The sequence below is a fragment of the Ceratotherium simum genome, chromosome 10, assembly GCF_057802395.1.
Source record: "Ceratotherium simum simum isolate JZ-2026a chromosome 10, ASM5780239v1, whole genome shotgun sequence".
In the NCBI taxonomy this organism is placed as follows: domain Eukaryota; kingdom Metazoa; phylum Chordata; class Mammalia; order Perissodactyla; family Rhinocerotidae; genus Ceratotherium; species Ceratotherium simum.
Genome location: NC_141909.1, coordinates 68,533,689 through 68,560,367, shown reverse-complemented (window position 1 = coordinate 68,560,367; position 26,679 = coordinate 68,533,689). Strand labels below are relative to the sequence as shown.

Sequence of the window (26,679 nt, the reverse complement as noted above, 5' to 3'; positions counted from 1 at the left end):
AATGCGATCAGGAATGATCGTAACAGATTTTCTATAGGACAACAAAATGCCACAGAAACCTGTAATTATTCAACAAAACAGCTATAATGTCTTTTTAAAAATAAGAACTGTACATTCCTAGAGTTAACGTCTACTGAAACAATAAAATATTCCAGCACCAAGTGTCATGCATCTCAAAGTAGTCTGCCCATAGAGTCAATTTAAACTGGCCGTGTAATCCAATTAAAATTTAAATCTACAAAGAATTGTTAGCCTGCTGTGACCCATTAGTCATTTTACTACCACATTTTCCCAAAGTGATAAGATACACGAGAGCAATAAGCAACATTTAATATTCTAAGTCGAAGTTCAGTACCTAAGATCCCTCAACATCTTTAGACACAACCAATATTAGAAGTCATATGAACGGTCATATTTCATCTAAGTGTTACTGTCTACAGTTATTTGTGCCTAGCACACTGCCTGGCACACAGTAAGTTAGCTTAGCTTACTGAATAAATGAACAGATGCATGAAAGAATGAATGAATTTTTTTAGCTATAGCTCAAAAACCACTTTGTGAGGAGACCTGGTCTTTAGACTCTGAGCATTTTCCCAGTGTTCCCAATAACCTTGGGGTTTCCCAGCATCACCAGGCCCAGGACAGAGCAGTGGGGCCATCAAAAAGCCCTCTGACCCAATTCAACGTGGACATAAGGGCTGAGACTCCGGAAGAGTGTTGGTTTCAGAAGTCTGCCTGGTTCTAAATATGGTTTGGTTTAATGTTCCAGAAATTCCCTCCAGAGGAGGGTGGATATCTTCAAAGGTCCCTTAATTCCCTCTTACCTCCACCACAGGAATAAACGTTGAGAAAGGGAAGAAAGCAATAGATAATCGCTTTTTGGTTCTAAAGAGCACCAAAAGCAAATCTTAGTGACATCTGCCTTCAATTAAGCCCTGCAAATGAATTTACATGGCTGAGTCCAGCTGCAATTCACTAGGAGGTATATTTCAGCTGAGGTGTCATTCACTAACATCACTCACTAAGTAATAAGGAACACAGTTTTGAACGTGCTTTGACATTTATTATCTCATTTGAGGTCCATTACAACCCAGGAAAAAAAGATGTTTTACAGAATAGGAAGCAGGCTTGGAGATAGAGAGACCACACAGCAAGTAGGAGATGGAGCTTGGACTAGACCTATGTCTTCCGACCCTAATCCAATACTGTTTCTACTATTCTAGGTTCCAACTCTATTTTCTTATCACCCAGAGTTGGGGAAAGCAATCAGGATCCTGTGGTGAATGGTGCCTGATGCAGCTTCTGTCTCATCTCATTCAGGACATGAGTCCTTAGAAAGTGGTCAGGATGGAATATTTCTAGAAACATTTACAAGGCAGATTCTGGGTACCCAACATCATGGAGGTCCATAAGAGAAGCTGAGGAAGTATTGCTTCTAGAATCACATACTCAGGAAGAACACTGTACTCCAGATGGGTCTGTCTAGTGCAGGGGGAAGCCAGGCTGGCATTCCTTGGAGATAGGACACTACGCACACACACATGCACACAGACACACACATGTGTGCACATACACACACAGTGTCCCAAAAGTCTTCAGTGCAGTTTTAAGCTTTCATAACTTCAGAAGTATAACTGCTACCAACTTATAAAAAAAATCATGTGAAAGCTCAATTATTTAAATTTCTTCTATACTTCTATACTATACTTACTATACCATACTTTTATAACAGTTTCGTGAATTTTGAATAACGTTTAATTTTAATTTTTTGTTTGAGTCAACATCTGCCATCTTCAATCGGAGGGGCTGAAAGGTTTTATAATATATGATATGCCTACAATACATACAGCAAATGAATCACATCTCACAATAAGTCTGCTGTCAACTAAAAGTAATTTTCACATGTGCCACTGTTAAAACTACATTGCTCCTAACCAAGCTTGTAGAGTTGGCTTTTTTTTTTTAATAAAAAAATTCCTGGAGCACTACTTTTTGTTTATACTAATTCAATTTTATCTTCTTAGATACAATCCATCCTGTTAAAATCCTGTGGATCCTCATTCTGTCTTCTACCATATTATTAGCTTCCCTCCCAGATTTCATCCACACCATCAACATTCTCAAATGGGCATTTCTAATCATGATAAAATATACCAAATCCAAGGCAGAACCCTATGTTGTGACTCTAAGCGAACAAACAGTCTCTCCATTCAGGACCTTATGGGCCAATTCTAACAGAGATTTCCTCCAACATATTCAACGGCAACCTATAAATCAGTACCCTTTGGACGGGGCAGTTCAGTCAACTAAAAATATAACGACGTACGGGTGATGTCAGCATCATGGCAGAGTGAGCTTTCCCCCTTAGACTCTCCCCACCTGAGATAACAACAAAAGAGATATTCATATACCAACAAAGGACACTCACACAACACAAGAGACGTCTGAGAGACCCACACAGCCTTACATATGAAGGTGGAGGTGATGGAACCCCTGGAGGAAGTGGAGGGAGGTAAGGAGAACTCTCCTTCCCCAATGACAGCGACCCTGGGACCAGGACCACGTGGCTCTCAGAGGAGGGGGGAGGGGTGGCCCTCTGCAGGAAAACTGTTGCTCTCCAAGTTCTCTCAAAGCCTGTAGGAAATCCCCATACAGAGGGGACTGAACTGTTGCAGGGGTGTCTTCATCAAGCTAGCACCCCAGGAGAGCAGATAGTGAGGGAAGCACGAGAAGGCCCTGGGATCAGGAAGGCAAAAGGAAGAGCCCCTCCCCCTGCCCAGTGATTCAGCACAGCCGGTCAGCCAGAGTGCCTGCGGAGCACAGCGGGCTCAGAATACACAGTTCTTGAACCCCACCCAGGGACGGCAGGTGGAAGCTGCAACCAGATATTTTCAGCATGAGGAAAAATTAGCCCATGCCCTCAAGCAGTATGCAAAAATATATTAAATCTCCAGACCAGAAGGAAAATTACAAGCATCCAGAAATCAATCCTGAAGGCACAGAAATTTATAATGTATATGACAGAGAATTCAAAATAGCTATCATAAAAAAGCTCAATGAATTACAAGGAAATATAGATAGGCAATTCAATGAAATCAGGAACTTCTTCACTAAAGAGATTGAAACTATAAAGAAAAACCAATCAGAAATGTTGGAGATGAAAAACATAATGGAGAAGATAAAGAAAAATCTGGAATCTTTAAAGAACAGAGCTGACAATATGGAGGAAAGAATTACCAATATTGAGGATAGGAATGCAGAGATGCTCCAGATGGAGGAGGAGAGAGAACTAACACTAAAAAGAAATGAAGAAATTCTCCAAGAAATATTCGACTCAATTAGGAAATGCAATATAAGGATTATAGGTATTCCAGAGAGAGAAGACAGGGGAAAAAGGAGCAGAGAGCTTGTTCAAATAAGTAATAGCTGAGAACTTTCCCAACGTGGGGAAGGAGCTGGAAATATAAGTGAATGAAGTCAACAGATCTCCTAAATATATCAACATGAAAAGACCCTCTTCAAGGCATATACTAGTAAGGCTAGCAAAAGTCAATGACAAAGAAAAAATATCAAGGGCAGCAAGACAGAAAAAAATAATAACGTACAAAGGAATTTCTACCAGGCTCTCACCTGATTTCTAGGCAGAAACATTACAGGCTAGGAGAGAGTTGAATGATATATTCAAAATACTGAAAGACAAAAACTTTAAGCCAAGAATACTCTATCCAGCAAAAATATCCTTCAGATATGAGGGAGAAATAAAATCTATCCCAGATAAACAAAAGCTAAGGGAGTTCATTGCCACAAGACCCCCACTACAAGAAATGCTCAAATCCTTGTGCCTGAAAAAAAAAAAGAGAAAGGGGATATAAAGCTTTGAGCAAAGAGAGAAATAAGTAGACAAAATCAGAAAAATTGCAGCTTTCTATCAGAATAGGTTAGGAAACACCTAATAATAACATCAAAGATTAAAGGAGGGAAAACACCAAAAATAAATATAACCTCATGACTTTAAACACAAACTCACAACACAAGATGGAATAAGTGTGACAATAATAACTTAGAAGGGGAAGACGACATGGATGGAACTGACTTAGTTTAAGGAAATAAGAGGCCATCAGAAACTGGACTATCTCATCTACAAGGTTTTTTAATACAAACCCCATGGTAACCACTAAACAAATAATCAGAACAAAGAGCCACATACCATAAATAAAGGGAAAATTAAGAACAACATCATACAGAACTACCAAACTGAAATGGTAGTCCGAAACACGTGGGATGAGAAATGAAGGAAATGCAAAAGAACCGGAAAATGAGGAATAAAATAGCAACATTTAGCCCTCATATATCAATAATCACTCTAAATGTAAATGGATTGAATTCTCCAATCAAAAAACACAGAGTGGTGGGATGGATGAAAAAACAAGATCCAGGGGGTAGCCCAGTGGTGCAGTGGTTAAGTGTGCGCGCTCCGCTTCAGTGGCCTGGGGTTCGCGGTTCGGATCCCAGGCACGCACCGATGCACTGCTTGCCAAGCCATGCTGTGGCAGAGTCCCATATAAAGTAGAGGAAGATGGGCATGGATGTTAGCCCAGGGCCAATCTTCCTCAGCATAAAAAAAAAAAAGAGGAAGATTGGCATCAGATGTTAGCTCAGGGCTAATCTTCCTCTCTCTCTCTCTCACACACACACACACACACACACACACACACACAAAAGCAAGATACAACAATATGCTGCCTCCAGGAAACACATCTCAGCTCTAAAGACAAACACAGGCTCAGAGCGAAAGGATGGAAGACAATACTCCAAGCTAATGGCAAACAAAAGAAAGCAGGTGTTGCCATACTTATATCAGACAAAGTAGATTTCAAGATAAAACAGGTAATGAAAGACAAAGAGAGGCAATTATAATGATAAAAGGGACACTCGACCAAGAAGACATATCACTTATAAATATATATGCACCTAACGCAGGAGAAACAAAGCAACTATTAACAAACCTAAAAGGAGATATTAACAGCAACACAATAATAGTAGGGGATCTTAACACCCCACTTACATTAATGGATAGATCATCCAGACAGAAAGTCAATAAGGAAATAGTGGACATAAACGAAAGACTAGATGAGATGGACTTAATAGATATGTATAGAGTACTCCATCCAAACAGAGCAGATTACACATTCTTCTCAAGTGCACATGGAACATTCTCAAGGATAGACCATATGTTGGGAAACAAGGCATGCTTCCATAAATTTAAGAAGATTGAAATCATAACAAGCATCTTTTTCAACCGTAATGCTATGAAACTAGAAATCAACTACAAGAAAACAGGTGGCAAAGTGACAAAGATGTGGAGGCTAAATAACATTCTACTGAACAACCAATGGATCAATGAAGAAATTGAAGGAGAAATCAAAAAACATCTGGAGCCAAACGAAAATGATAATGCACCATACCAACCCATATGGGAAGCAGAAAAAGTGGTCCGGAGAGGGAAACTCATAGCAATACAGGCCCAACTTAACAAACAAGAAAAATCTCAAATAAGCAACCTTAAACTACACCTAACAGAACTAGAAAAAGAAAAACAAAGAATGCCCAAAGTCAGCAGGAGGGAAATAATAAAAATTAGAACAGAAATAAATGAAACTGAAACCAAAAAAAAAAAAACAGTAGAAATGATGAGTGAAACTAAGAGCCGGTTCTTTGAGAAGATAAACAAAATTGACAAACCCTTAGCCAGACTCACTAAGTAAAAAAGAGGGAAGGCTCACATAAATAAAATTAGAAGTGAAAGAGGAGAAATTACAATGGATACCACAGAAATACAAAGGATTATAAGAGAATACTATGAAAAACTATATGCCAACAAACTCAACAATCTAGAAGAAATGGATAAATTCTTAGACTGAGACAACCTCCCAAAACTGAATCATGAAGAAATAGAGAATCTGAATAGACCAACCACAAGTAAAGGGATTGAAATAGTAATCAAAAACATCCCCAAAAATAAAAGTCCAGGACCAGATGGCTTCTCGGGAGAATTTTACCAAACATTCAAAGAAGATTTAATACCTATCCTTCTCAAACTATTCCAAAAAATAGAGGAAGATGAAACACTTCCTAACACATTGTATGAGGCCAACATCACCCTGATAGCAAAGCCAGACAAGGACAACACAAAGAAGGAAAATTACAGGCCAATATCACTGATGAACATAGATGCAAAAATCCTCAATAAAATATTGGCAAACCAAATACAGCAATACATTAAAAAGATCATACACCATGATCAAGTGAGATTTATACCAGGGACACAGGGATGGTTCAACAACCACAAATCAGTCAATGTGATACACCACATTAACAAAATAAGGAATAAAAATCACATGATCATCTCAATAGATGCAGAGAAAGTATTTGACGAGATCCAACAACCATTTATAATAAAAACTCGCAGTAAAATGGGTATAGAAGGAAAGTACCTAAACATAATGAAGGCCATATATGACAAACCCACAGCCAACATCATACTCAATGGTGAAAAACTGAAAGCCATTCCTCTGAGAACAGGAACAAGACAAGGGTACCCACTCTCACTACTCTCATTCAACACTGTACTGGAGGTTTTGGCCAGAGCAATTAGGCAAGAAAAAGGAATAAAAAGAATCCAAATAGGCAATGAAGAAGTGAAACTCTCACTGTTTGCAGATGACATGATTTTATATACAGAAAACCCTAAAGCATCCATTGGAAAACCATTAGAAATAATCAACAACTACAGCAAAGTTGCAGGGTACAAAATCAACTTACAAAAATCAGTTGCATTTCTATACTCTAATAACGAACTAACAGAAAGAGAATACAAGAAGACAATCCCATTTACAACCACAACAAAAAGAATAAAATGTCTAGGAATAAATTTAACTGAGGAGCTGAAAGACCTATACAATGAAAAGTATAAGACATTATTGAAATAAATCGATGATGAGATAAAGAAATGGAAAGATATCCCATACACATGGATTAGAAGAATAAACACAGTTAAAATGTCCAGACTACCTAAAGCAATCTACAGATTCAATGCAATCCCAATCAGAATCCCAATGACATTCTTCACAGAACTAGAACAAAACATACTAAAATTCATACGGAGCAACAAAAGACCCTGAATAGCCAAAGCAATCCTGAGAAAAAAGAACAAAGCTGGAGGCATCACAATCCCCAACTTCAAAATATACTACAATGCTATAATAATTAAAACAGCATGGTACTGGTACAAAAGCAGACACACTGATCAATGGAACAGATTTCAAGCCCAGAAATGAAAACCACACATCTATGGACAGCTAATCTTTGACAAAGGAGCTAAGAACATAAAATGGAGAAAGGAAAGTCTCTTCAACAAATGGTGCTGGGAAAACTGGACAGCCACATGCAAAAGAATAAACGTAGACCATTTTCTTTCGCCATACACAAAAATTAACTCAAAATGGATCAAAGACTTGAAGGTAAGACCTGAAACTACAAAACTCCTGGAAGAAAATACAGGCAGTACACTCTTTGACATTGGTCATAGAGGGATCTTTTCGAATTCCATGTCTACTTGGACAAGGGAAACAAAATAAAAAATAAACAAGTGGGACTTCATCAGACTGAAGAGCTTCTGCAAGGCAAATGAAACCAGGATCAGAATGAAAAGACAACCCACCAACTGGGAGAAAGTATTTGCAAATCATATATCCAACAAGGGGTTAATCTCCACAATATATAAAGAACTCACACAAATGAACGACAAAAAAACAACCCAATCAAAAAATGGGCAGAGGATATCAACAGACATTTTTCCAAGGAAGATATATAGATCGCCAATAGGCACATGAAAAGATGTTCAACATCACTAATCATTAGGGAAATGCAAATCAAAACTACACTAAGATATCACCTTATACCCGTTAGAATGGCTATAATCACCAAGACAAAAAATAACAAATGTTGGAGAGGTTGTGGAGAAACAGGAACCCTCATTCACTGCTGGTGGGAATGCAACTGGTGCAGCGTCTATGGAAAACAGTATGGAGATTCCTCAAAAGATTAAAAATAGAAATACCTTAGGATCCAGCTGTCTCACTTCTGGGTATTTACCCAAAGAACCTGAAATCAACAATCCAAAGAGGCTTATGCACCCCTATGTTCACTGCAGCATTATTCACTATAGCCAAGAAGTGGAAGCAACCCAAGTGTGCCCTGACTGATGACTGGATAAAGGAGATGTGGTACATATATATACAATGGAATACTACTCAGCCATAAAAAAAAGACAAAATCGTCCCATTTGCAACAACATGAATGGACCTGGAGGGTATTATGTTAGGCAAAATAAGCCAGACAGAGAAAGACAAACAGTGCATGGTTTCACTGATATGTGGAAGATAAACTAACACACAGACAGAGAGAACAGTCTGGTGGTTACCAGGGGGAAGGGGATTGGAGGGTGGGCATAAGCGGTGAAGGGAAGCATTTATATGGTGACTGACAAACAATAATGTACAACTGAAATTTCACTATGTTATCAACTATTATGACATCAATAAAAAAATAAAAGAAATAAAAATATATAACCATCTCTATCATTCAGACCATATATTTTCATCTTAATCAAAGAGATTTCAAGTAGGGCTCTGTCATATGTATTGCTGAAATTCTTAGACCATCCCATAGCATTCATCTGATCCATCAGGTGTGTGGCCCTATCTATGAAAGGTCAGACGAGGGGGCAGCCTTGTCACAGCTCTGTGGTTTATGGACTCTACTAATCAATATAAAGCTATAACTGTGCAAATCTAAAGATAGCTCAAACAAATAAAAATGAGTTTACTTGTAACTCAAGTTCAAATAACATCTGGACAACTTCAAACAACATCTGTTGTGGAATGAACTGTGCCCCCTCAAAAGATATGTCAAAGTCCTAACCTTGGTACCTGTGAACGTGACCTTATTTGGAAACAGGGTCTTTAGAGATATAATCATGTTAAGATGAGGTCATACTGGATTAGGTGGGCCTTAATCCTATCACTGGTGTCCTTAGAAGAAGAGGGAAATTTGCTCTTCACACAAAGAAGAAGGCCATGTGAATACAGAGGCAGAGGTTGGAGTGATGCTACAACAAGTCAAGGGATGCCAAGGGTTGCCGGCAACCAACAGATACCAGAAAGAGGTACAGAAAGATTCTTCCTTAGAGCCTTCGGAGGAAGCTCAGCCCTTCCCATACCCTGATTTTGGACTTCTGGCCTCCAGAACTGTTAGAGAATCAATTTCTGTTGTTTTAAGCCACCCAGTTTGTGGTACTTTGTTATGGCAGCCCTAGGAAACTAATACAACAACTAAGCAAAAATACGTAAGTTTGAAGTAATGCCTATTAACATCAGAGTCAAGAGCACTCAGGGAGTTGGTAAAAGAGTGGCCGAGAGATTCTAGATTCCTGAGCAGGCGGCAGGGGTGAGGTGAGTGGCTGAAGAACCTGGTCAAGCAAATTTGGGGGCACTCGCTTTGAGGCTATGGGACAGACAGGTGACACCCTGTGACAGGCCCATCACCAAGGAGTTCACTGTCCCTCCCAGGTGTGAGGTAGGCATTTCTCAGCAAAATCCCATCACTTTTTCATGGCAACAAATCAGAAATTCATCAGTTTATCATCAATATACAAGCAAAACCATGTTAAGCTTCCTGTCTCCAATTTGGCATTTTCCTTGCCTATTTTTCATCATTCTAAATTAGACAGCAAGCCACGCAGGGGAAGGATCTGCTGGCCTGTCTGTCTCTATATATAATGCCATATCCGCCATTTTCGAAGGTGCTAAGACTCCACTGATTGATGACGGTATTGCTAAAATGGTTACATTTTGAGCTGGAAAAAGGAAGGTGGTTTTTTTCCATGTGAAAACTGAGGGAAGGAAGGAGGCTTCCTTGCAGTTTCTAATATTGATCTGGCTCCAATGTCGCCCCATGACATATACACCTACAATGGCAAAACTCCTCACTGGAAAGACCTTAAGAGCTGCCTCCAGGAGCTTTCCCAGCAGTAATTAGAGGGATGTATTATCGCTAATTCTGAACACACTGGGAGCTGGGTTAATTTTGAAAGATAAAATAAAAGTGCTGCCTTGCGGCTAAAGGCCACTTCTTGGTGCCATTAAATCAAGCACAGCCCCGCAAGAGCATTAATTCTGAGGATGTCTGTACCCCCTGCTGATACTCCTTTTAGGAAGTTACTATGGAACAGGCCAAATGAAGCCTAAATGTGCAAATACGATTTAGCAAGTACAGATAAGCTGGGCTAAATCATGCTCAGAGCACTTAAAAAAAGATTCAAATTTTAATACATTAGCACGAGAACATGCTGTACAAGCAACCGGGAAATTGCAGTTGTCAACGTGTGAATTTAGTCTCAGGGTAAGTTCACCCAACGAAGTAAAATCCCAATTTAGATTCTTTTTCTACCCCCTCCCCCAATCCACGTGTTTCTTTCAGGATGGGGGAGGACACTGTTACTCAGCAAATGTATTTCACACCAAGAAATGGTTAGGGTATATTCATCAGGGGACAGGATGTGAAGTTCTCACTTTCTCACTAAAATAGTTTGGAGTGGTCCTTCAAAGAGCCAAACCACAAATGACTGGCAAGATGTCTTGACGCACATGTGCACATGCACTGCTGTGTAGATAGATAGATAGATAGATAGATAGATAGATAGATAGATAGATAGACAGACAGACAGACAGCAGACAGACAGACAGACAGAGACATCTGTGTGTCTCCTTCTTAATGAGAAACGATTCTAAAGGGAAATCACAGGAGATTTTCTGTTGTCCTTTCTAGAAAGCCTGTGTGCCCATTGTTGCAGGTGAATATGCGTAGGCTGCAGTGTCCTGGGTTGAGAGCACATTGTTGGGAGGGAAAGCCAGCCCCAAGGCCTCACCAAGCCAGGCTAGGTGGGAGAGAGGCCTCAAGTATACCTGGGGGCTGGATAGAGACCACGGGCTTGGGAACCCCCCAGGCCAGCTCTGCTGATTTGAAACTGAGCGGGATTCCAGTTCGAGTTTGACAGGCTGTTTTCTACATCAAAGCAACAAATGAAACGTTAATTTCAGAACACATCTGTTCTCTCGGACCATTCTACCAGAAGCAGCTATTTTCTTTAAATTGAAAGTCAAGGCAGTTGGTTTTACTCAAAACTGTGCTGTCGGCTCTTCTGCCTGACTCCTAACAATTCACTTGTTCTGCACAATAGCAAAGCTGTCTTATCCTGAAGAAGGGGCTGGATGGGGAGAGGCCCTCCCCAAGGACACTAGATGCGTGATAAATTTACGTAAACTCTTGCGCCCAAAAAGCACATCCATCAGAGATAAAGATGGAACGTACTTAGAAAAAACTTATCTCGAGGAAAGAGATACCAAACCACTCCTCTAGTTAGGATCTCTGAACCAAAATAACTCAAATCTCTTCAAATGACACTTCTGTCATATTATCTATCTATCATATCTATCATATCGTATATGCTTTTATTGGGCATTTGAATTTTCCATGATAAAGAGGCAATCTTTCTTATTCTTATCCCTCCCTACACACCCTAGGTCATTTTTAAATGATAAAACAATTGTAGTATATTTATACATGTAGCTGATATGTATATATGCAAATAATATAGATACTCTACGTGAATATACATCAGCAGTGTTAGAGTGGGACCACTGCATCACATCACTTACTCTATTATGTTAGTGTTCAAGTATTTCTCATCCACTTTGTCAAAAGCTCACTAATTTGTTTTTCCTGCATTCATCTAAGCAAAAAATTCATTATCACTTCAAAAGGCATTTCCAACTATCTAGAATGTGAATTGTCAATAAATGTGTAATATTTCCCTAATTAAATTAGAAGTGATATTATCAAAGAAAGGTCTCTTTGTTCAGTGCAATAATCTTTCCTGTGATGCTGTTAAGATTCTATAGCATCAAATGCTATAGAATTTATAGCATCAAATGATGCTTTATAGCATCAAAAAAATCATTCTTGAAGTCACAACCTTTCATATTCATTTCCTAAGATATGTCTTTCCCTCTTTAACAACTGTCCCTTCTTTATGAATTACAGAAAATCACATTTCATTGTTAATGGATGGACCACTGCCCTCTTCTTTTTTGGATCCCTCACAGATGCTAATGACATACAAATTCTGAAGTATTTAAAGGAAAAGGGATACCAGGCTACTTTCCCAGTTAGGAACTAAAGGAGGCCACGTGAAAGCCGAGCCTAGAAACACACTCAATAATTTTATGATTACAAATCTCTCAACTATAAATTTGGGAAAAATATATAATTAAAAATGTAAAATCTGCACCATGGTTTTCTACAGAATATCAATTTAATTATGAAATGGTTATAAATTAGCCATTGGTAATTTACTCTTCTAAATGATTTAAACTTTCCAATGATCATTTCATCTGTTTTCTATATAAAAAAAAAATCAAAAGAAATTTGAGATATGGAAAAGACAGGCTGGTCGAGGATCTGAAACTGATTTGGTAGCTTTGGGGTTGACATAATCTTGGCCTGGTGCAGCTCATTTTGGAAAGCTGCCTCAAATTTCCCTTGGTTTTGAACTTTTTTCCTTACCACTTTCATCTAGCAAGAAATCATCCTGGTAACGGAACTTCTCCGGTCCACATGCAATAAAAATGTCATCGTCACCAAAAAAGTCCTGAAGGCACACCACCTACAAGAGAAAAGCATAGCACTCAGCAAGGGGTCAGCAGAACAGCAATTACACCAACGCATCCCTGCCAGTGGACGCCTGCATAAAGCTACTTCCTGGCTAATGGAATCAACGGGCAGCTTCTCCAGGGGCATTTCAAAAGAAGGGTTCGACCATCTGTTACTAGTAAGAAACATGTTACGTTTCAGTTGTGCAGGAAGACGGGATAAGGAAAATAGAACCAGTAACTGTCACATTTATTACTTGATATATCAATAGGCTATGAGGTAAGAGCCCTTTATTTTCATAATAGAGTGAATGCAGCAACATATGGAAAAGGAGTGCCCCTTTATTCTTCTGAATGTAATATTCCTTGATAGCAAGAAAAGTCAGCACATGATTTTAGCAACAAATATGTCTTTTAGTAACTGATGTCATAGTACACACATAATGATCACTGTTTGGGGTAAAAATTGAAGAAAAATATTTGTATCATGATACGAATATAATGATCTCCTTTAGACCCCTTCTACCTCTAGTTGAAACAAAAATGGAACCCTTCACAAAAGGAGTAATAGAAATTTTAATTTATTGCTGAGCTTCAGATATGCAGACTATGGTAACTATATGCCTACCACTCAGGCTATGCTAAACTTTAAAACTCCCATGCTGCCCAACTTCTTGTAGTCACGCAAAATGAAAGTTTTAAAACAACCTTTTGATATGTATTCAACTTATTCTTCAATAAGAACTTAAAGTGAGCTAAATGTCATTTTTCAAGTAAATGTGGTCAAAATGAATAATTTCAAGCACATTGCTCTCTGTCTTTGGATATGTACTGTAATATTTTGTTCACAATATGTATAATAATAACAGAAGGCACTGGGAACACTGCTGATTTCTATCTTCAATTTCTCCTTACCACTTGGAGCAAAGCAAAAAGTGGCCACTTGAAGGCACCCATTCAGAGCCGTATGAAATAGACTTTCTAATAGCATTTTCCCTTGGATGTCTGAGGACCACGGACAAACCTTCCTGGGGGTGTTAGATTCTCTTGGCCTCTGTTTACTATTAGTTCCTCCCTTATTTGTTTGCAGTTCTACCTGCAGGGCACCCCTGGGGTTCTGCTCTTTGTCAATCCCTGGTAGCACTACCCTGACACATCAAAGGTGCTGTAAGACTTACAGTAGGAAGTTGGGAGAACACAGCATTGTTTAGAGTGCCCAAACGCAATGACACGTAGGCTTCAGACAGTCTTTCCAAATAATCTCTCATTTCCGAAGAATCCCTGGGCTGAAGTTTTAAGAATGAAATTGCTGTAACAGTTTGATAATAACCATTAAGTATGAGTGAGTTACATCAATGGTTGTCAGTGCTTATTCTATCTGTGAAAGCTTGAAAACATAGGTGATTTAAGAGGGACATTGTAATCATCGAGGAAGATGGACCAAAAGTCTTCAAGAGTGGTTATCCGAAGCTCTGATGTTCTCCTTAGGTTAAAAACAGTGAATTCAGAACCCACTCTCTGTTTCATGCCTCTTCCTGTCAGATTCCAGGCATGACTTGTTCATTTTTACCCTCATGAGACAGTACCCCCACCCCAGCTTTCTTGATCAGTGTGGTGTCATCCCAACCAACCTCACACAGGCCATTTCCATTTTACATGCGGAAGTCTTCATTCTAACTACTACATGCCAGTTAGTACATAGCATACACACACCAAAATGAATAAGACACACAGGCATGTCTCTCCTTCAGGTAAAAATGTGAACCCTAAAAAGCAGTATTTCCTAAAGTGTGTGTGGTTAACACGTTTTGTGCGAAAAAGTGTTCCATGGCCAAATAGATTGGGGAAATATTGAGTTTAACTAACGTAAACAAGTTTCTGTATTTCTGGTCTTCTCAAAATCTTTAATGCACACCACAACTCCAAAGAGGAAATACAAAAATCCTGTATTTCCCAAACTTATTTGATTCTGGAACTCTTTTCTCACGCAACATTTTATGGACTAGCGCTTGACAGGGTTCCCTTTGGTACTGTGCTGACAGCCACAGGTGGAAACACACAAAGGAAAGGGCAGTTACCCACTCCCCTCCTGGGCAGCTATATTTCTCTAGCTGATAAATATTTATTTACTAACGTTTTTACTCATTCAAACATTTATGATGGGCCTACTCTGTGCCAGGCTCTGTGCCACACATTATGATGACAAATCTCTGATAGATGAAAAATATTTTCCAAAGGAAATTGTTCTTTCTTTCCACATAGTCCCATTATTTGCATTTTAGAATATCAGATTGCTAACCAGATCACATTCATCTATGCATGCATGTTTTATGCTACTGCTAAGTGGACAAATAGCTATTGTTAAAACCATAACACATTATAAGCAGGTTGCTAGCCAACTCCTTTCCATCATATACCAATGATCGTCCTCTAAGCCAGAGACTCAGAGAGCAGAACGACAACGATGGAGCTTGGACAATTTAGGTTTAATTCTGTTGGCAAGTGGGAAATGAAATATGATGAACTTTTGAAGTTGTTTCAAACTCCACGATTCCAAGAACTTAAAAGGAATACAGTAATTGTTAAGGAAAAGTAACTGTCATCACCCAGCACAAAAAGACAGGGAAAAGTCATTTCAGTGCCAAGCAACATGTATTCATTCACTTCTCCATCTCCAGTGACTGAAATCAAAGAACTTGCTGAACTATCAGAAACTGTGATGTTTTCTGTGCTTTCAGCTCTGGCATCATTTAGCTATTTCCCTGCTCACAACCTCCCATCAGAGAAGGTGGGTATGATCAGTAGACCAAACACAGATTTATAAAACTGCTTCTTGTTAGAAGCCTTGGTAAAAGATTTGATAGCAAAGGAGGTTTAAACACAAAGTTACAATAAAGATGGATTTAGAATAATCTGTGCACTTCAATTATCCACACTCTCACTCTCTATCATTGATCTAGAGATAGCTGTAACGCAGTCCATCTAACTAAAAAGAATAACAGAGGAAGATTTATAACTCTTTTCTCTAGGCTGATATACTTTGAGAATTTTTCTTTAGGCATTACTGTACATTCTGATATTAAAGGATTAGAAAAGGCAGAGAAGTTTAAAACCAATGTTTTGCAAAATGATCTAATTTTATATGTCCACATAGTGTTATTCCTTTTTAAATTTGAGGTTTACAAAATTCAGTGTGGTAACCAGCTTTAAAAAATAAGTTCCATTTATGGATTAAAAAAACACACTCCTTGCTACAATGGGATAGTGACAGTTGACCTATTCTTTCATGAAATCTCTGCTCAGTAGGTCTCATATGTTGGAAGCATCCACCAAGACTGGACACAGGGAAGACACAAAGGCTGAGAGATCAAGTTTGAGAAAAGAGACATGTCCACCCAGCAGAGAAGCAGTGCCTCCCTCTCCAAGCTTCCCTGTTTCACCATTCTTCTCCTGGCCCCCAGAAGAGTTCATATTGTCAGCACCTGCTCTTCTCCATTGTCTCACTGTGGCCATAGATTCTGCCTCTGCAACATCTCTCAAACCCAGGCCTTTTTCTGTACTCCCTCCCTTTGGCCGCATCTGGCCATGTCAGTCCAGAGCTTATCCTCCTACCCATGAACGTTGGCATTTCCTTCTTGTAGATTTTCTCACCCCCACTTCTTTTCTCTCTAATCCATCCTGTTTGATTCTGTCAATCTACTCTTTCTCAGTAAACTTTCAAAATCTCTCTCCAAGGCTCAGAAAAACATCAATGGTTTACCATCATCAAGTTAAAGTTCATTTTCTGAGTTTTCCATTCCAGACTCTTCAAAATCTGGTTCCAACCTACCTTTCAAGCTGACAGTAGTTTTGGCTATGACATGGCACCTGATATTTAACAAGCATTTGTTGGATGGATGAATGGATGGATGGATGGATGGATGGACATAAGTAAGGATTATACTCTAACCTGAAACATGATCCAATTCATCTGCTTTATTTATTCTTCTTGGAAAAGAGTTTTTTCTTTCCTACTAGTGTGGTTTTTAATATAATTTTTTTTCCATTTGGTATCCCCTCCTACCTAACTCTTTGCCATTCAAATCCCTCCTATGACTCAAGGCTCAGTTGAAGATTCATGCCTTACCTTCTCTATCCATTCTAATCCACAATGACTCACCCCTGCTCTGAACCCCTAGTCATCATTCAGTAAATGTTTATTGAACACCAATTATTTGCCAGCTACTGTGCTAGGCCTTGAGAATATGACTGCTCTCACTCTTCACTTCTTCTTTTCCATACCTATATCCCAGACTTACAGTCTAAAGAATTCCTAACACACCATTGTGAACTAGTAATTCAGCAGAAAGTGACCTGCATTACCTTCCAGTGGTTTTGTCACGGGCCTGGAGTCAGGTGGTGCATTTCAGCCCTTTCTCTGCTACCACTGCTGACTTGGGCAAGTCAGGAAACCCCAGTCAGCTATCTTGAAACATGTCCTGTTTCTAAAGATCCTAAATTTAGTCAGGGCCGAGGCAGTGTCTCCTATTGGGTCTGGTTCTTCAGCATCACGAAGACATCTGCTCTGGCACAAATTCCCAAGAGCACAGCCCTCTCATCAAAACCCAGGTTCTGATTTACCCAGCTCTACCACTTAGATGTTAATCTCTTTGTGCCTCAGTTGATTATATTGGTTCTTTTAAGAATTAGATGAGTTAAGATCATGTATTGGAAGAGAATAAGTTCTCAATAAATTTTAGCTATTTTTATTAACCTAAAAGTATTTTTACTTCCAAATAAGTATAAATCAAATGGATATCTAATATAAACAAATAAAAAGTTTTAAAAAACATTGTATGATGGGGCAGCCCCGTGGCCTGGTGGTTAAGTTCAGCACACTGTGCTTCGCTGGCCTGCGTTCAGTTCCCAGGCACACATCTACACCACTTGGCGGTGGCCATGCTGTGGTGGCGACCCACATACAAAACAGAGGCAGACTGGCACAGGTATTAGCTCAGGGCACATCTTCCTCAGCAAAAATAAAAAAAATAAAAATAAATAAAAAATTTAAAAAACATTGTATGTAGCTCCTGAGCACCATACCAACAGGCTTCTTTCCTAAGTAGATTTGGATATAATGTACCATATGGGGGCCCCTTCTCACTTTGGGAATTAGGGATTCTACTAGTATATTTATTTTGGTGAAAAGCATACTTTGAATTAGCATCAGGGAATTGGTGCAAAGCTGGCAGAAGTTGCTGACATGAAGCTGGGATATGGTCCATGCCTCTGATTTCCATCAGGCTTCCACTGAAATGATGCTGTGAAGAGTCATTTGCAATATGATCACCTGCTACCATAGGTCTAGTTCTATGAACCATTGTCTTAACTCAGGGCCTCCTGGGATCTATCACCAACTTTTAGTTTTGTGGGAACCAGAAATTTGTATTCCTCTGAGAAAACTGTCTTCTGGTGAAACGTCCCTACACTAGAGAAGAAATTGTATGCGTATCATATGCAACTCATAACAGAGGTTTATGGCACACAATAGTTAATATTCTATCAATTAATTTTCAGTTCTTACCTAGTGTTTTGGTTATTACATGAAAATCTAACTCCAAGTAAAAACATCCCATTTATTGCATGAGACTCTGATGGTGCTTAGCATAATGCCATACCCACTGTATCTCAAAAGACATAGGTGATTATAATTACCAGATGTGCTGAAAAAGCCTTTGAATGAGGATCAGGATAGCTGGGTTCTGAGACCAAATTTGCCAAAATCATTGTATAAACTTGGACCAGTTACTTAAATTCTTCTTCTTACAGTTTCTGTATAGGTTCTAATACGTCCTACTCAGTAATTATACGATGAAGACATAAAGAAAAGATGAAAACTCTCTTTTTGGTGTAATATAGTAACAAGAATAGTTCTATATACATTATTACACTTAATCCTCAATACATTATTACATTTAATCCTCTCTGCTATGAAGGAGACAGACTCTATTTGACAATAGTTAGATGTTATTAGTATTCCTATTTTACAGATAAAAAAAACTTAGCCAGATTAAACAGAATATCACTAGGAATTTGAAACCAGGTCAGTTAGAATTCAAATGCAGGCTCATGACCACCGAGCTGCAGGAAAACAAGTCCAGGCAAATGCGTAGAAACATGTACCCTTACATTTGTGTATTATAAATTTCATTTGATAAAAACCATTGTAGTAATATTTATCACATATATATTAATAGTTTATAATAAAAAGTGTCTAATAAATTTTTTAAAGGAAGTTTGAATTGTTTCTTTGACTCAAGGAAACACATTCAGTTTTCTGATTCTCTTTATGTGAAATCTGAATTCATATCTTTTCCATTAACTTGTCATTACACATACTCGTCACAGGGGACTAAGCTCCTTACAGGGAAAAAAAAAAAAAACCACTACAGACAAATATGGACTTCCTTTCCTCTCAGCTTCCGGTTTGAGTTGCTCTGCAAGGGCAGAGATTCAAACAAAGGCAATAAAAGCATCTGCTATTTACACATTTCCAAAGCAGGACCGTGGAATCCATTCCCACTCACTAGAATGAATCTCCATGGTGACGCTGACATCATGGAGCTGGGTAAGCTTCTCAGCAGTGTTGATAGGACAATATTTTCTTTACAAGAGCGCCCTCTACCAATGAAACGGGGGATATCTCTGCAGCTATGCCCTCATTTGTTTGAAGCCACTCAAGTCATTGTGTCTTTATCAGGTGTCTCTCGGTGTGTTAGAGACACTAAAATATTTTACTGTCACCTATTAGTATATTCTAAGTGAGATTACAAACAATGGCAAAAGTAAAAGCCAAGAAATTTGGTCCATTTATTGGAATCATTGGGTATGGCACATCTTTCCTGGTTTTCTTTTTTTAAAAAATACTTATGTATAATTTCTCATTCTTCTTGATACCAGTTAAAGAGGGTAGGCTTAAAGGTTTTGTTGTCCACATTTTAATGAGATGATCTTTACCAGAAAGGAACGCTTATATCTTTGTAAAAAAAATCCAGTCACCTGTGTATCTAAGGCACCAGAATCAACAACCTCCTTCTTTCTGCACAATTGGTAATGTAACAATTATAATTAGCTTTCAGTTAAAACTTGGCACATATGGGCCCCCTGATCCTGCCAAAACTTAATTTTGAGAAGGTTTCTCTTCCAATTTCATTCCAAACTTGGCTTCTTTTCTCCCCTCTTAGCATTGAGAGTTATGACACATGATATTTTAAGTCAACCACTGTGAATTTTTCTGCTCTACATAATCATGTAATTCCATACATTTTTGACTCTAAAATAGTCTACAATTAGTTTTATAGCCAAATGTTAGGAATGTATTATGTTATTGTCATAAAAGTACATTCTCCATCATTCCTTTATCATCTTTTCATTTCTTTGATGATAAACTTATGCAAATAATAATTATTGTTATTTGTTCTTCTAGCCAGAAATTCCTGAGAAAGGAAAATCTTTTAAAGAAACTCTAGTTCTTGCCCAGAGAAAGACACAGCCACTAAGAAAAGAAATAAATTATTCAAATAATAATCATAACAGAGAGAGGGAAAGAAAGATCCTCAAACTACTTTTCACATGTTTGAAGCGCAAGATATTTTTTTGGCAAAAGTGGATAATAATATTGTTGAAATTCATAATTGGCTAGTAGGTAACATTGGAATAAAATGCTGATCCTTACAGAAATGGAAAAAAGTAAACTGTTCTCTTTTGAAATGCAAGCAATTTAATTTGCCGGGTCAATTAGGAAAACATCAACAATTATGGAATGGAAAGCACATTCATTCCTTGGGCATGTTCTCAGCTGCTGGTCTACATGAACAGTGTCTAGGGCAGCCTGGAACACACTCTCTGACAGAGGAATGCACCCTTCATCCATTGGCCACCGTTTTCCATGGGCTCAGACAGACCTAAGTGGACAGCAAGCTATTCTAAATGATCGATCATTCATCACTTATCCTGTTTTTTTAATACTAACATTTCTTTTTCTTTTTTTTTTCAGGTGTAAAGCGACCCTCTAGTACCAAATACTGGCCAGGTACTTTGGCTCTGCCACCTATTAGAAGTGTGTCCTTGGACAGCTATTTGATGTCTTCAAGCCTCATGTATAATGAGCCTATCCATGCTTATCTTGCAGAGTTCCTTGAGGATTCAATGAGTTAGTGCAGGAAGGCACTCAGCACATGCCTGGCCATAGAGAGTGCACAAAGGGACGAGCAGCTACTATCAGCGCAGCATTAGTAAGGCACAGTAGGTCTCTGCGCCGGGCATCATTCTGAGGGAACCGGGGCTATCATTTAAGAAGAGAATACTAAAAACCCTTGGAATATCTGGGAAAGAGGGGTATTGAGAATGGAACTGACTTCAGAGGCCTCCAGTTCTGGCCTCTTGCCAAGTTAATGCAAGCTCAATCCCATTACTGTGTTAGGTTTCTCCTACTAAGACGGCACTCCTGTTGCCTACCACATCTTTAGAACAGTTTTCTCAACTTACCGCTCTTCACTTAAGAAATTAAATCATGGTCCAAAAAGGTGGAAACTGTCATACGGTTGTCTCTTTGGAGAGGGTACAAATAATCTCCGATCTGAGCTCAGACTCAAACCCAAATTCATTACCTGAAGAGGGGTGCTATGGTCTGAATGTTTGTGTCCCCCCAAATTTAAGTGTTGAAATCCCAACCCCCAATGTGATGGTACTGGGAGGTAGGGTCTTTGGGAGGTGACTAGGTCATGGGATTAGTGTCCTTATAAAAGAAGCCTGAGAAAGGTCCTCCTGCCACGTTGAGGTTACAGCAAAAACACAGCCATCTAGGAAGCAGGCTCTCACCAGACACTGAATATGTAGGTGCCTTGATCTTGGACTTCTCAGCCTCTAGAACTATGAGAAATAAATTTCTGTTGTTTATAATACCACCCAGTCCATGGTATTTTGTTACAGCAGCCTGAATGGACTAAGACAATGGGTGTTCAAGATTGAGGGTGACCAAGCCCAAGGATTGGCTTATTTGACTAGCCTGATTCAAATAATTATTTTCAGGGCTAGAAAAAGGGTTAAACTTATATGGTGTTGCTGAGAGGATCTTCTAAAAGGCCCATGTAAATCGGTAGCTGAGACTGTGGCTGGGTTTCTAACTAGGGAGAAACACTTACTACAATCATTGGAAAAAGATTAAATAAAACTATTACGAGACACAGGAAGCCACTGACGACAGAGCCTTTCAGAGCAGATGAGGAAAAACAACCTCCAAGAGGAAAATGTGGTGCTGAGAGTTAATACTTTGTTGTCTGCTTATCGTTTGAAAGTGATGCTGGGCATAATGCTACCTTCAAACAGCTCTGAGAAATGCTTCAAGCTCTCATTATCAATGCCAAGAGGTATTCTGGCTGTCCACAGTGGGAGCCACAAACCAGAACCAGTAGGGGCTGGGCAGAGAATACAGACGAGCGAAGCGGGCCAGGCAAACAAACACCCGTGGTGAGTGTGGCAAACTGGACAATTAATGCCATGTCTAAAGCGAGCAGCACCACGCACAGTGTCCTCTTGTATTACTTTATTATTTTATTTTTAAAATAAGAATTGTTGTCAAATTTAACATCCCCCTATTTTAAAAAAAGTATCTGCAACACCATGCAAATTCATACAAAAGACTCCTCTGGCCTGGATTCAGTCTATGCAACTTTTGACCCAGAAACATCCATATAAAGCTACCTGAAAATAACTACACCTTCAAAAAAGATTTACAAAAGTTTATTCTTTTATAAATGTTTATTCTATGTTCTCGCGTTAGGGGATCACCATTTGTGAATGCCAAGACAAAGGAAAGAGAAATGATGCTCTGAGATGCTCCTACTAAATGTTTATAAGCCTGGAAAATACCACGAACAGGATAGGTTTGGAGCAAACTTAGAGCAAAGGAAAGGAGTCGCTAAAAAGCTAGCGTAAGGCGCCGGGTTCTTGGCATGCAGGTAAAGTTAGGAAAAGTACTTCACGAAGGCTAGGCTCCAAACCCAGAGAACCAAACTGAACCCACAAAACCTGTGTGAGGCAACACCCTCAGATAGAGTTTCTCTGGGTCAGGAGTTAAAAAGGCATTTAAAGCACCTAGTTGCTTTCTTGCAATTTTGTTAACTCTTATTCAACACGCACAACACGACCATCATGGTTCTATAAATTTCCCTCCTGATGTTTTCGAAGGAGCCTAAGACCAGAGCAAAGGCCTATGAGATACTGGGCTCTGAAGAGAGACTTGACTCAAATCTTTATGTTGATTCCTCACAAGGAATCACCCTTTGGTAAAATATGATTTTTAAAAAGTTTTGCAAGAAAATCACAATCCAAAGAACTGGTTATCTATTTGAGAGATAAAAACATAAAAATAAGTCACTTTGCCTTTTACGTACTTGCACACTGACTTGTCACTTGAGGTTGCAGGCAAAAAATGATATTCTCAAAGCCATGGAAGTCTGCTTCTGCCAGGAATATTTGTAAATGTGGCTTGACATTAAAGTATGAAGTTGGTTGCTTTAAATATTTCTATTTCTATTTCTAATCTACTTGTCTGAATTTGTAGCTTGACATTAAAAGGGATTTTTTTATACAATTCAAATTAGTCTTCTCAAGTAAATGATGTTTTTCAAACAATGACAATCCCATAAAGCTGACATCTCCAAAATTGTTACCACTACCACCACCACCACCATTACCATCATCATCACGATCATCACCATCACCATTGCCTCACGACCATCAACACCATGGCCACCACCACCACCATCATCGCCACTACCATCACCATCATCATCAGCATCGCCACTGCCCCACGACCATCAACACCGTGGCCACTACCACCACCACCACCGTCATCACCACTGCCATCACCATCATCACCATCACCACTGTCCCACGACCATCAACACCATGGCCACTACCACCACCACCACCGTCATCACCACTGCCATCAGCATCATCACCATCACCACTGCCCCACGACCATCAACAGCATGGCTACCACCAACACCACCACCACCGTCATCGCCACTGCCAAGACCATCATCACCATCATCATCACCACCACCACTGCCCCATGACCTCAACACCATGGCCACCACCACCACCATCTCCACCTCCACAATGGGAGAGCTCATAAAACTTTAGAGTTTTTTTTTAAAATGAGCTGAAAACAGAGCCCTTTGTCTCTTATGTGTTCTATGCAGCATATTAGTCAGTGTTCTGCTCCTTGGATGCTTAATCACTTCTAATTAAGAATAATGATTGCAGTGGTATTCAGTCCAAATGCAACCTAAAACTACATTCTAAAATTATTATATTAAAAAATTACTGGGGCTGGCCCAGTGGCATAGCGGTTAAGTTCGCATGTTTTGCTTTGGTGGATGGGGGTTCGCCGGTTTGGATCCTGGGCGCGGACCTACACACCATTCATCAAGTCATGCTGAGGCAGTGTCCCACGTAGAGCAGCTAGAGGGATGTGCAACTATGACATACAACTATCTTCTGGGGTTTTGGGAAGAAAAGAGAAAAAAAAAGAGGAAGATTAGCAACAGGTGTTAGCTCAGGGCCAATCTTCCTCAAAATAAAAAATTACTTTTATTTTACCCAAACTCAAACATAACTAATAAAAATATATAGCATGAAAAATACTTATTTTTCCAAAAATATATTTGAGAGCAAGTGAGCTTTTAAAAATGTTAATGAAAATATTCTCTGGAATTGTTTAAATAATAATATTGTGTTTCCATAATTCTATTAAGATCTAAGCATAGCTAAAAAAGGCTGAAAGAGGGGTCGGCCCAGTGGCGTAGCAGTTAAGTGCATGGGCTCCGTTGCAGCGGCCTGGGGTTCGGCTCCTGGTCACGCACTGACGCACCACTTGTCAAGCCGTGCTGTGGTGGCATCCCATATAAAGCAGAGGAAGATGGGCACGGATGTTAGCCCAGGGCCAGTCTTCCTCAGCAAAAAAAAAAAAAAAGAGAGAGAGAGAAGGATTGGCGGCAGATGTTAGCTCAGGGCTGATCTTCCTCACAAAAAAAATAAAATAAAAAAGGCTGAGAGAGAGATGGCAACAGTAAGATAAAAAATTTTACAGTCCAAAATGAAGGCTTTGTTTCTAAACATTATGTTTTTAGAAATAAATGCTGATATGGGTAAACAACTATGAATACATACTTGGAGATATTCCTTACTAACTGGCCTTTTAAAAAATTATATATGAAGAAAATATTCTAGGCATATATTCTTATCTTCATCCTACTCTATGTATATTAGATCTTCTATAATTATTTTTTTATCTAAATCAGAGTTGAGTGAATAACATGGGCTGGTTACCATTTCCCCACAATGCATGAGCTATAGGTGTAAAGCATCATGACTTCAAATGCCGACAGAGGCCTGGAAGGTAACATATGGTGACGTGGGGCCAGCATAATAGAGTACAGTGCAAATGGGGTGATAAATTGCCATTAACACAGGCACACAACAGGAAACTGGTGGGGACGGTACTACACTGGAAGTTTTCGCTCACCTAAATGGGGCAGTAGTTACTCAACACTTGTCACACAAGAAAGTAGGCTCAGTGTTGCTAGATTGATTTCCTGAGAGAAAGTGAAATCAGATTTTTATTTGAAAGTCCCTGATTTTTAAAAGTTGGCAATAAATTCATTTTTTTAATAAAACACATTGTGTACTCCAAATAAAACACACCTGTGTCCTGGATTCAACCCGTGGGCAGGCAGTTTCCAATCTCTGGGGGAGAATTCCACACTAAGTGGCCGTTAGCCATGGTTAACGTGAGCAGGGCTATTCCCCATCGAGGTGCCAAAAGGCCCAAGGGAGGTGACCAGGCTCCCTGACAGACTCCACCTCCTGTAATTTGCAAAGGTAGGGTAGGATGTAGTCAAGACACACCACTTCTGGAAATTAGAGCCCATGAAAAAACCAACGTGGCTTGTCTTCTGTGCATGTGCAGGCACGCATGTGGGCGTGTCGATGTGCACTTACACTGGCATCCTAGGAAAAGGGTGGATTTGTCAACTGATTGTTTTTGTGTCCTTCCTCTCTGCCCCCATCCCTAATCATGACTCTCCTCTCCCCCTTCCTGGGAGGGAAAAGGAGAGAAACAGACAGTGTGGAGAATCTATAACAGGAAATTTCAGAACAAACATTACCAGCTCAGTAGAGATGGAACAAAATTAAACTTGTCCAATAAAGAGCAGAAGCACATTCCACTTCATTCTCCCACTCCTTAAGTCATCCCCCTGGCTGCAAGGGCTAATCATGGTTTCTAAAGCTACCAGCTTAAAAGTAAAAGGTCTCCCTTAAGAAATAAAATCCAATCAGTAATTTTCCTTTTGGTCACATCTGCTCTGTCCAAATGCGAAAAACTGCCAGGGCCATTAAAAACTATTAGAAATGTTAGCTCTGGTTGGAAGGATGCAGAGTAAATAAAACTCAGCCGTCTGGGGAAACAGATTTGGGGCCTAAGACATCAAAGGCAGAGGATAAAAACTGAGTCTTTTCACAAATAATTTCTAATGGTTGATTTTTATTTATTGGGTTTCTTCTAAGTCAGGAGTAAGTAGACGTGATTCTTCCTTCCTTTCACACACTTGTCTATTTTTGATGGCCTTCTCTCACCATGTCACAATTACCTCTGAATGTCCCTAATGGCATATAAAGGGTTGGGTCCATTTATATAGGGACCATCTACCTAGTACAGGGAGATGCTCTCAATGTTTGGATGAGAACATGCTCATGTCGACACATTTTTATGTTTCAATTCTCTTTTCACAATGCACCAATACAGAATAGCATACACGTAGCTTTGAACTTGTATAGTAGCTTTGAATAGTAGCTACTATCC

At 39.3% G+C, this 26,679-nt stretch overlaps 1 protein-coding gene across 5 annotated transcripts in view; it reads right to left on the bottom strand.

The window, feature by feature from the left end:
• Positions 1-26,679, bottom strand: part of DCLK1 (doublecortin like kinase 1) — a 361,089-nt gene that overhangs the window by 155,091 nt on the left and 179,319 nt on the right. For all 5 annotated transcript variants that reach the window (XM_087436199.1, XM_087436195.1, XM_087436196.1 and 2 more), the window contains exon 4: positions 12,685-12,784. In XM_087436199.1, the coding sequence (XP_087292325.1) occupies positions 12,685-12,784 (100 nt within the window). The remainder of the gene's footprint in view (positions 1-12,684; positions 12,785-26,679) is intronic.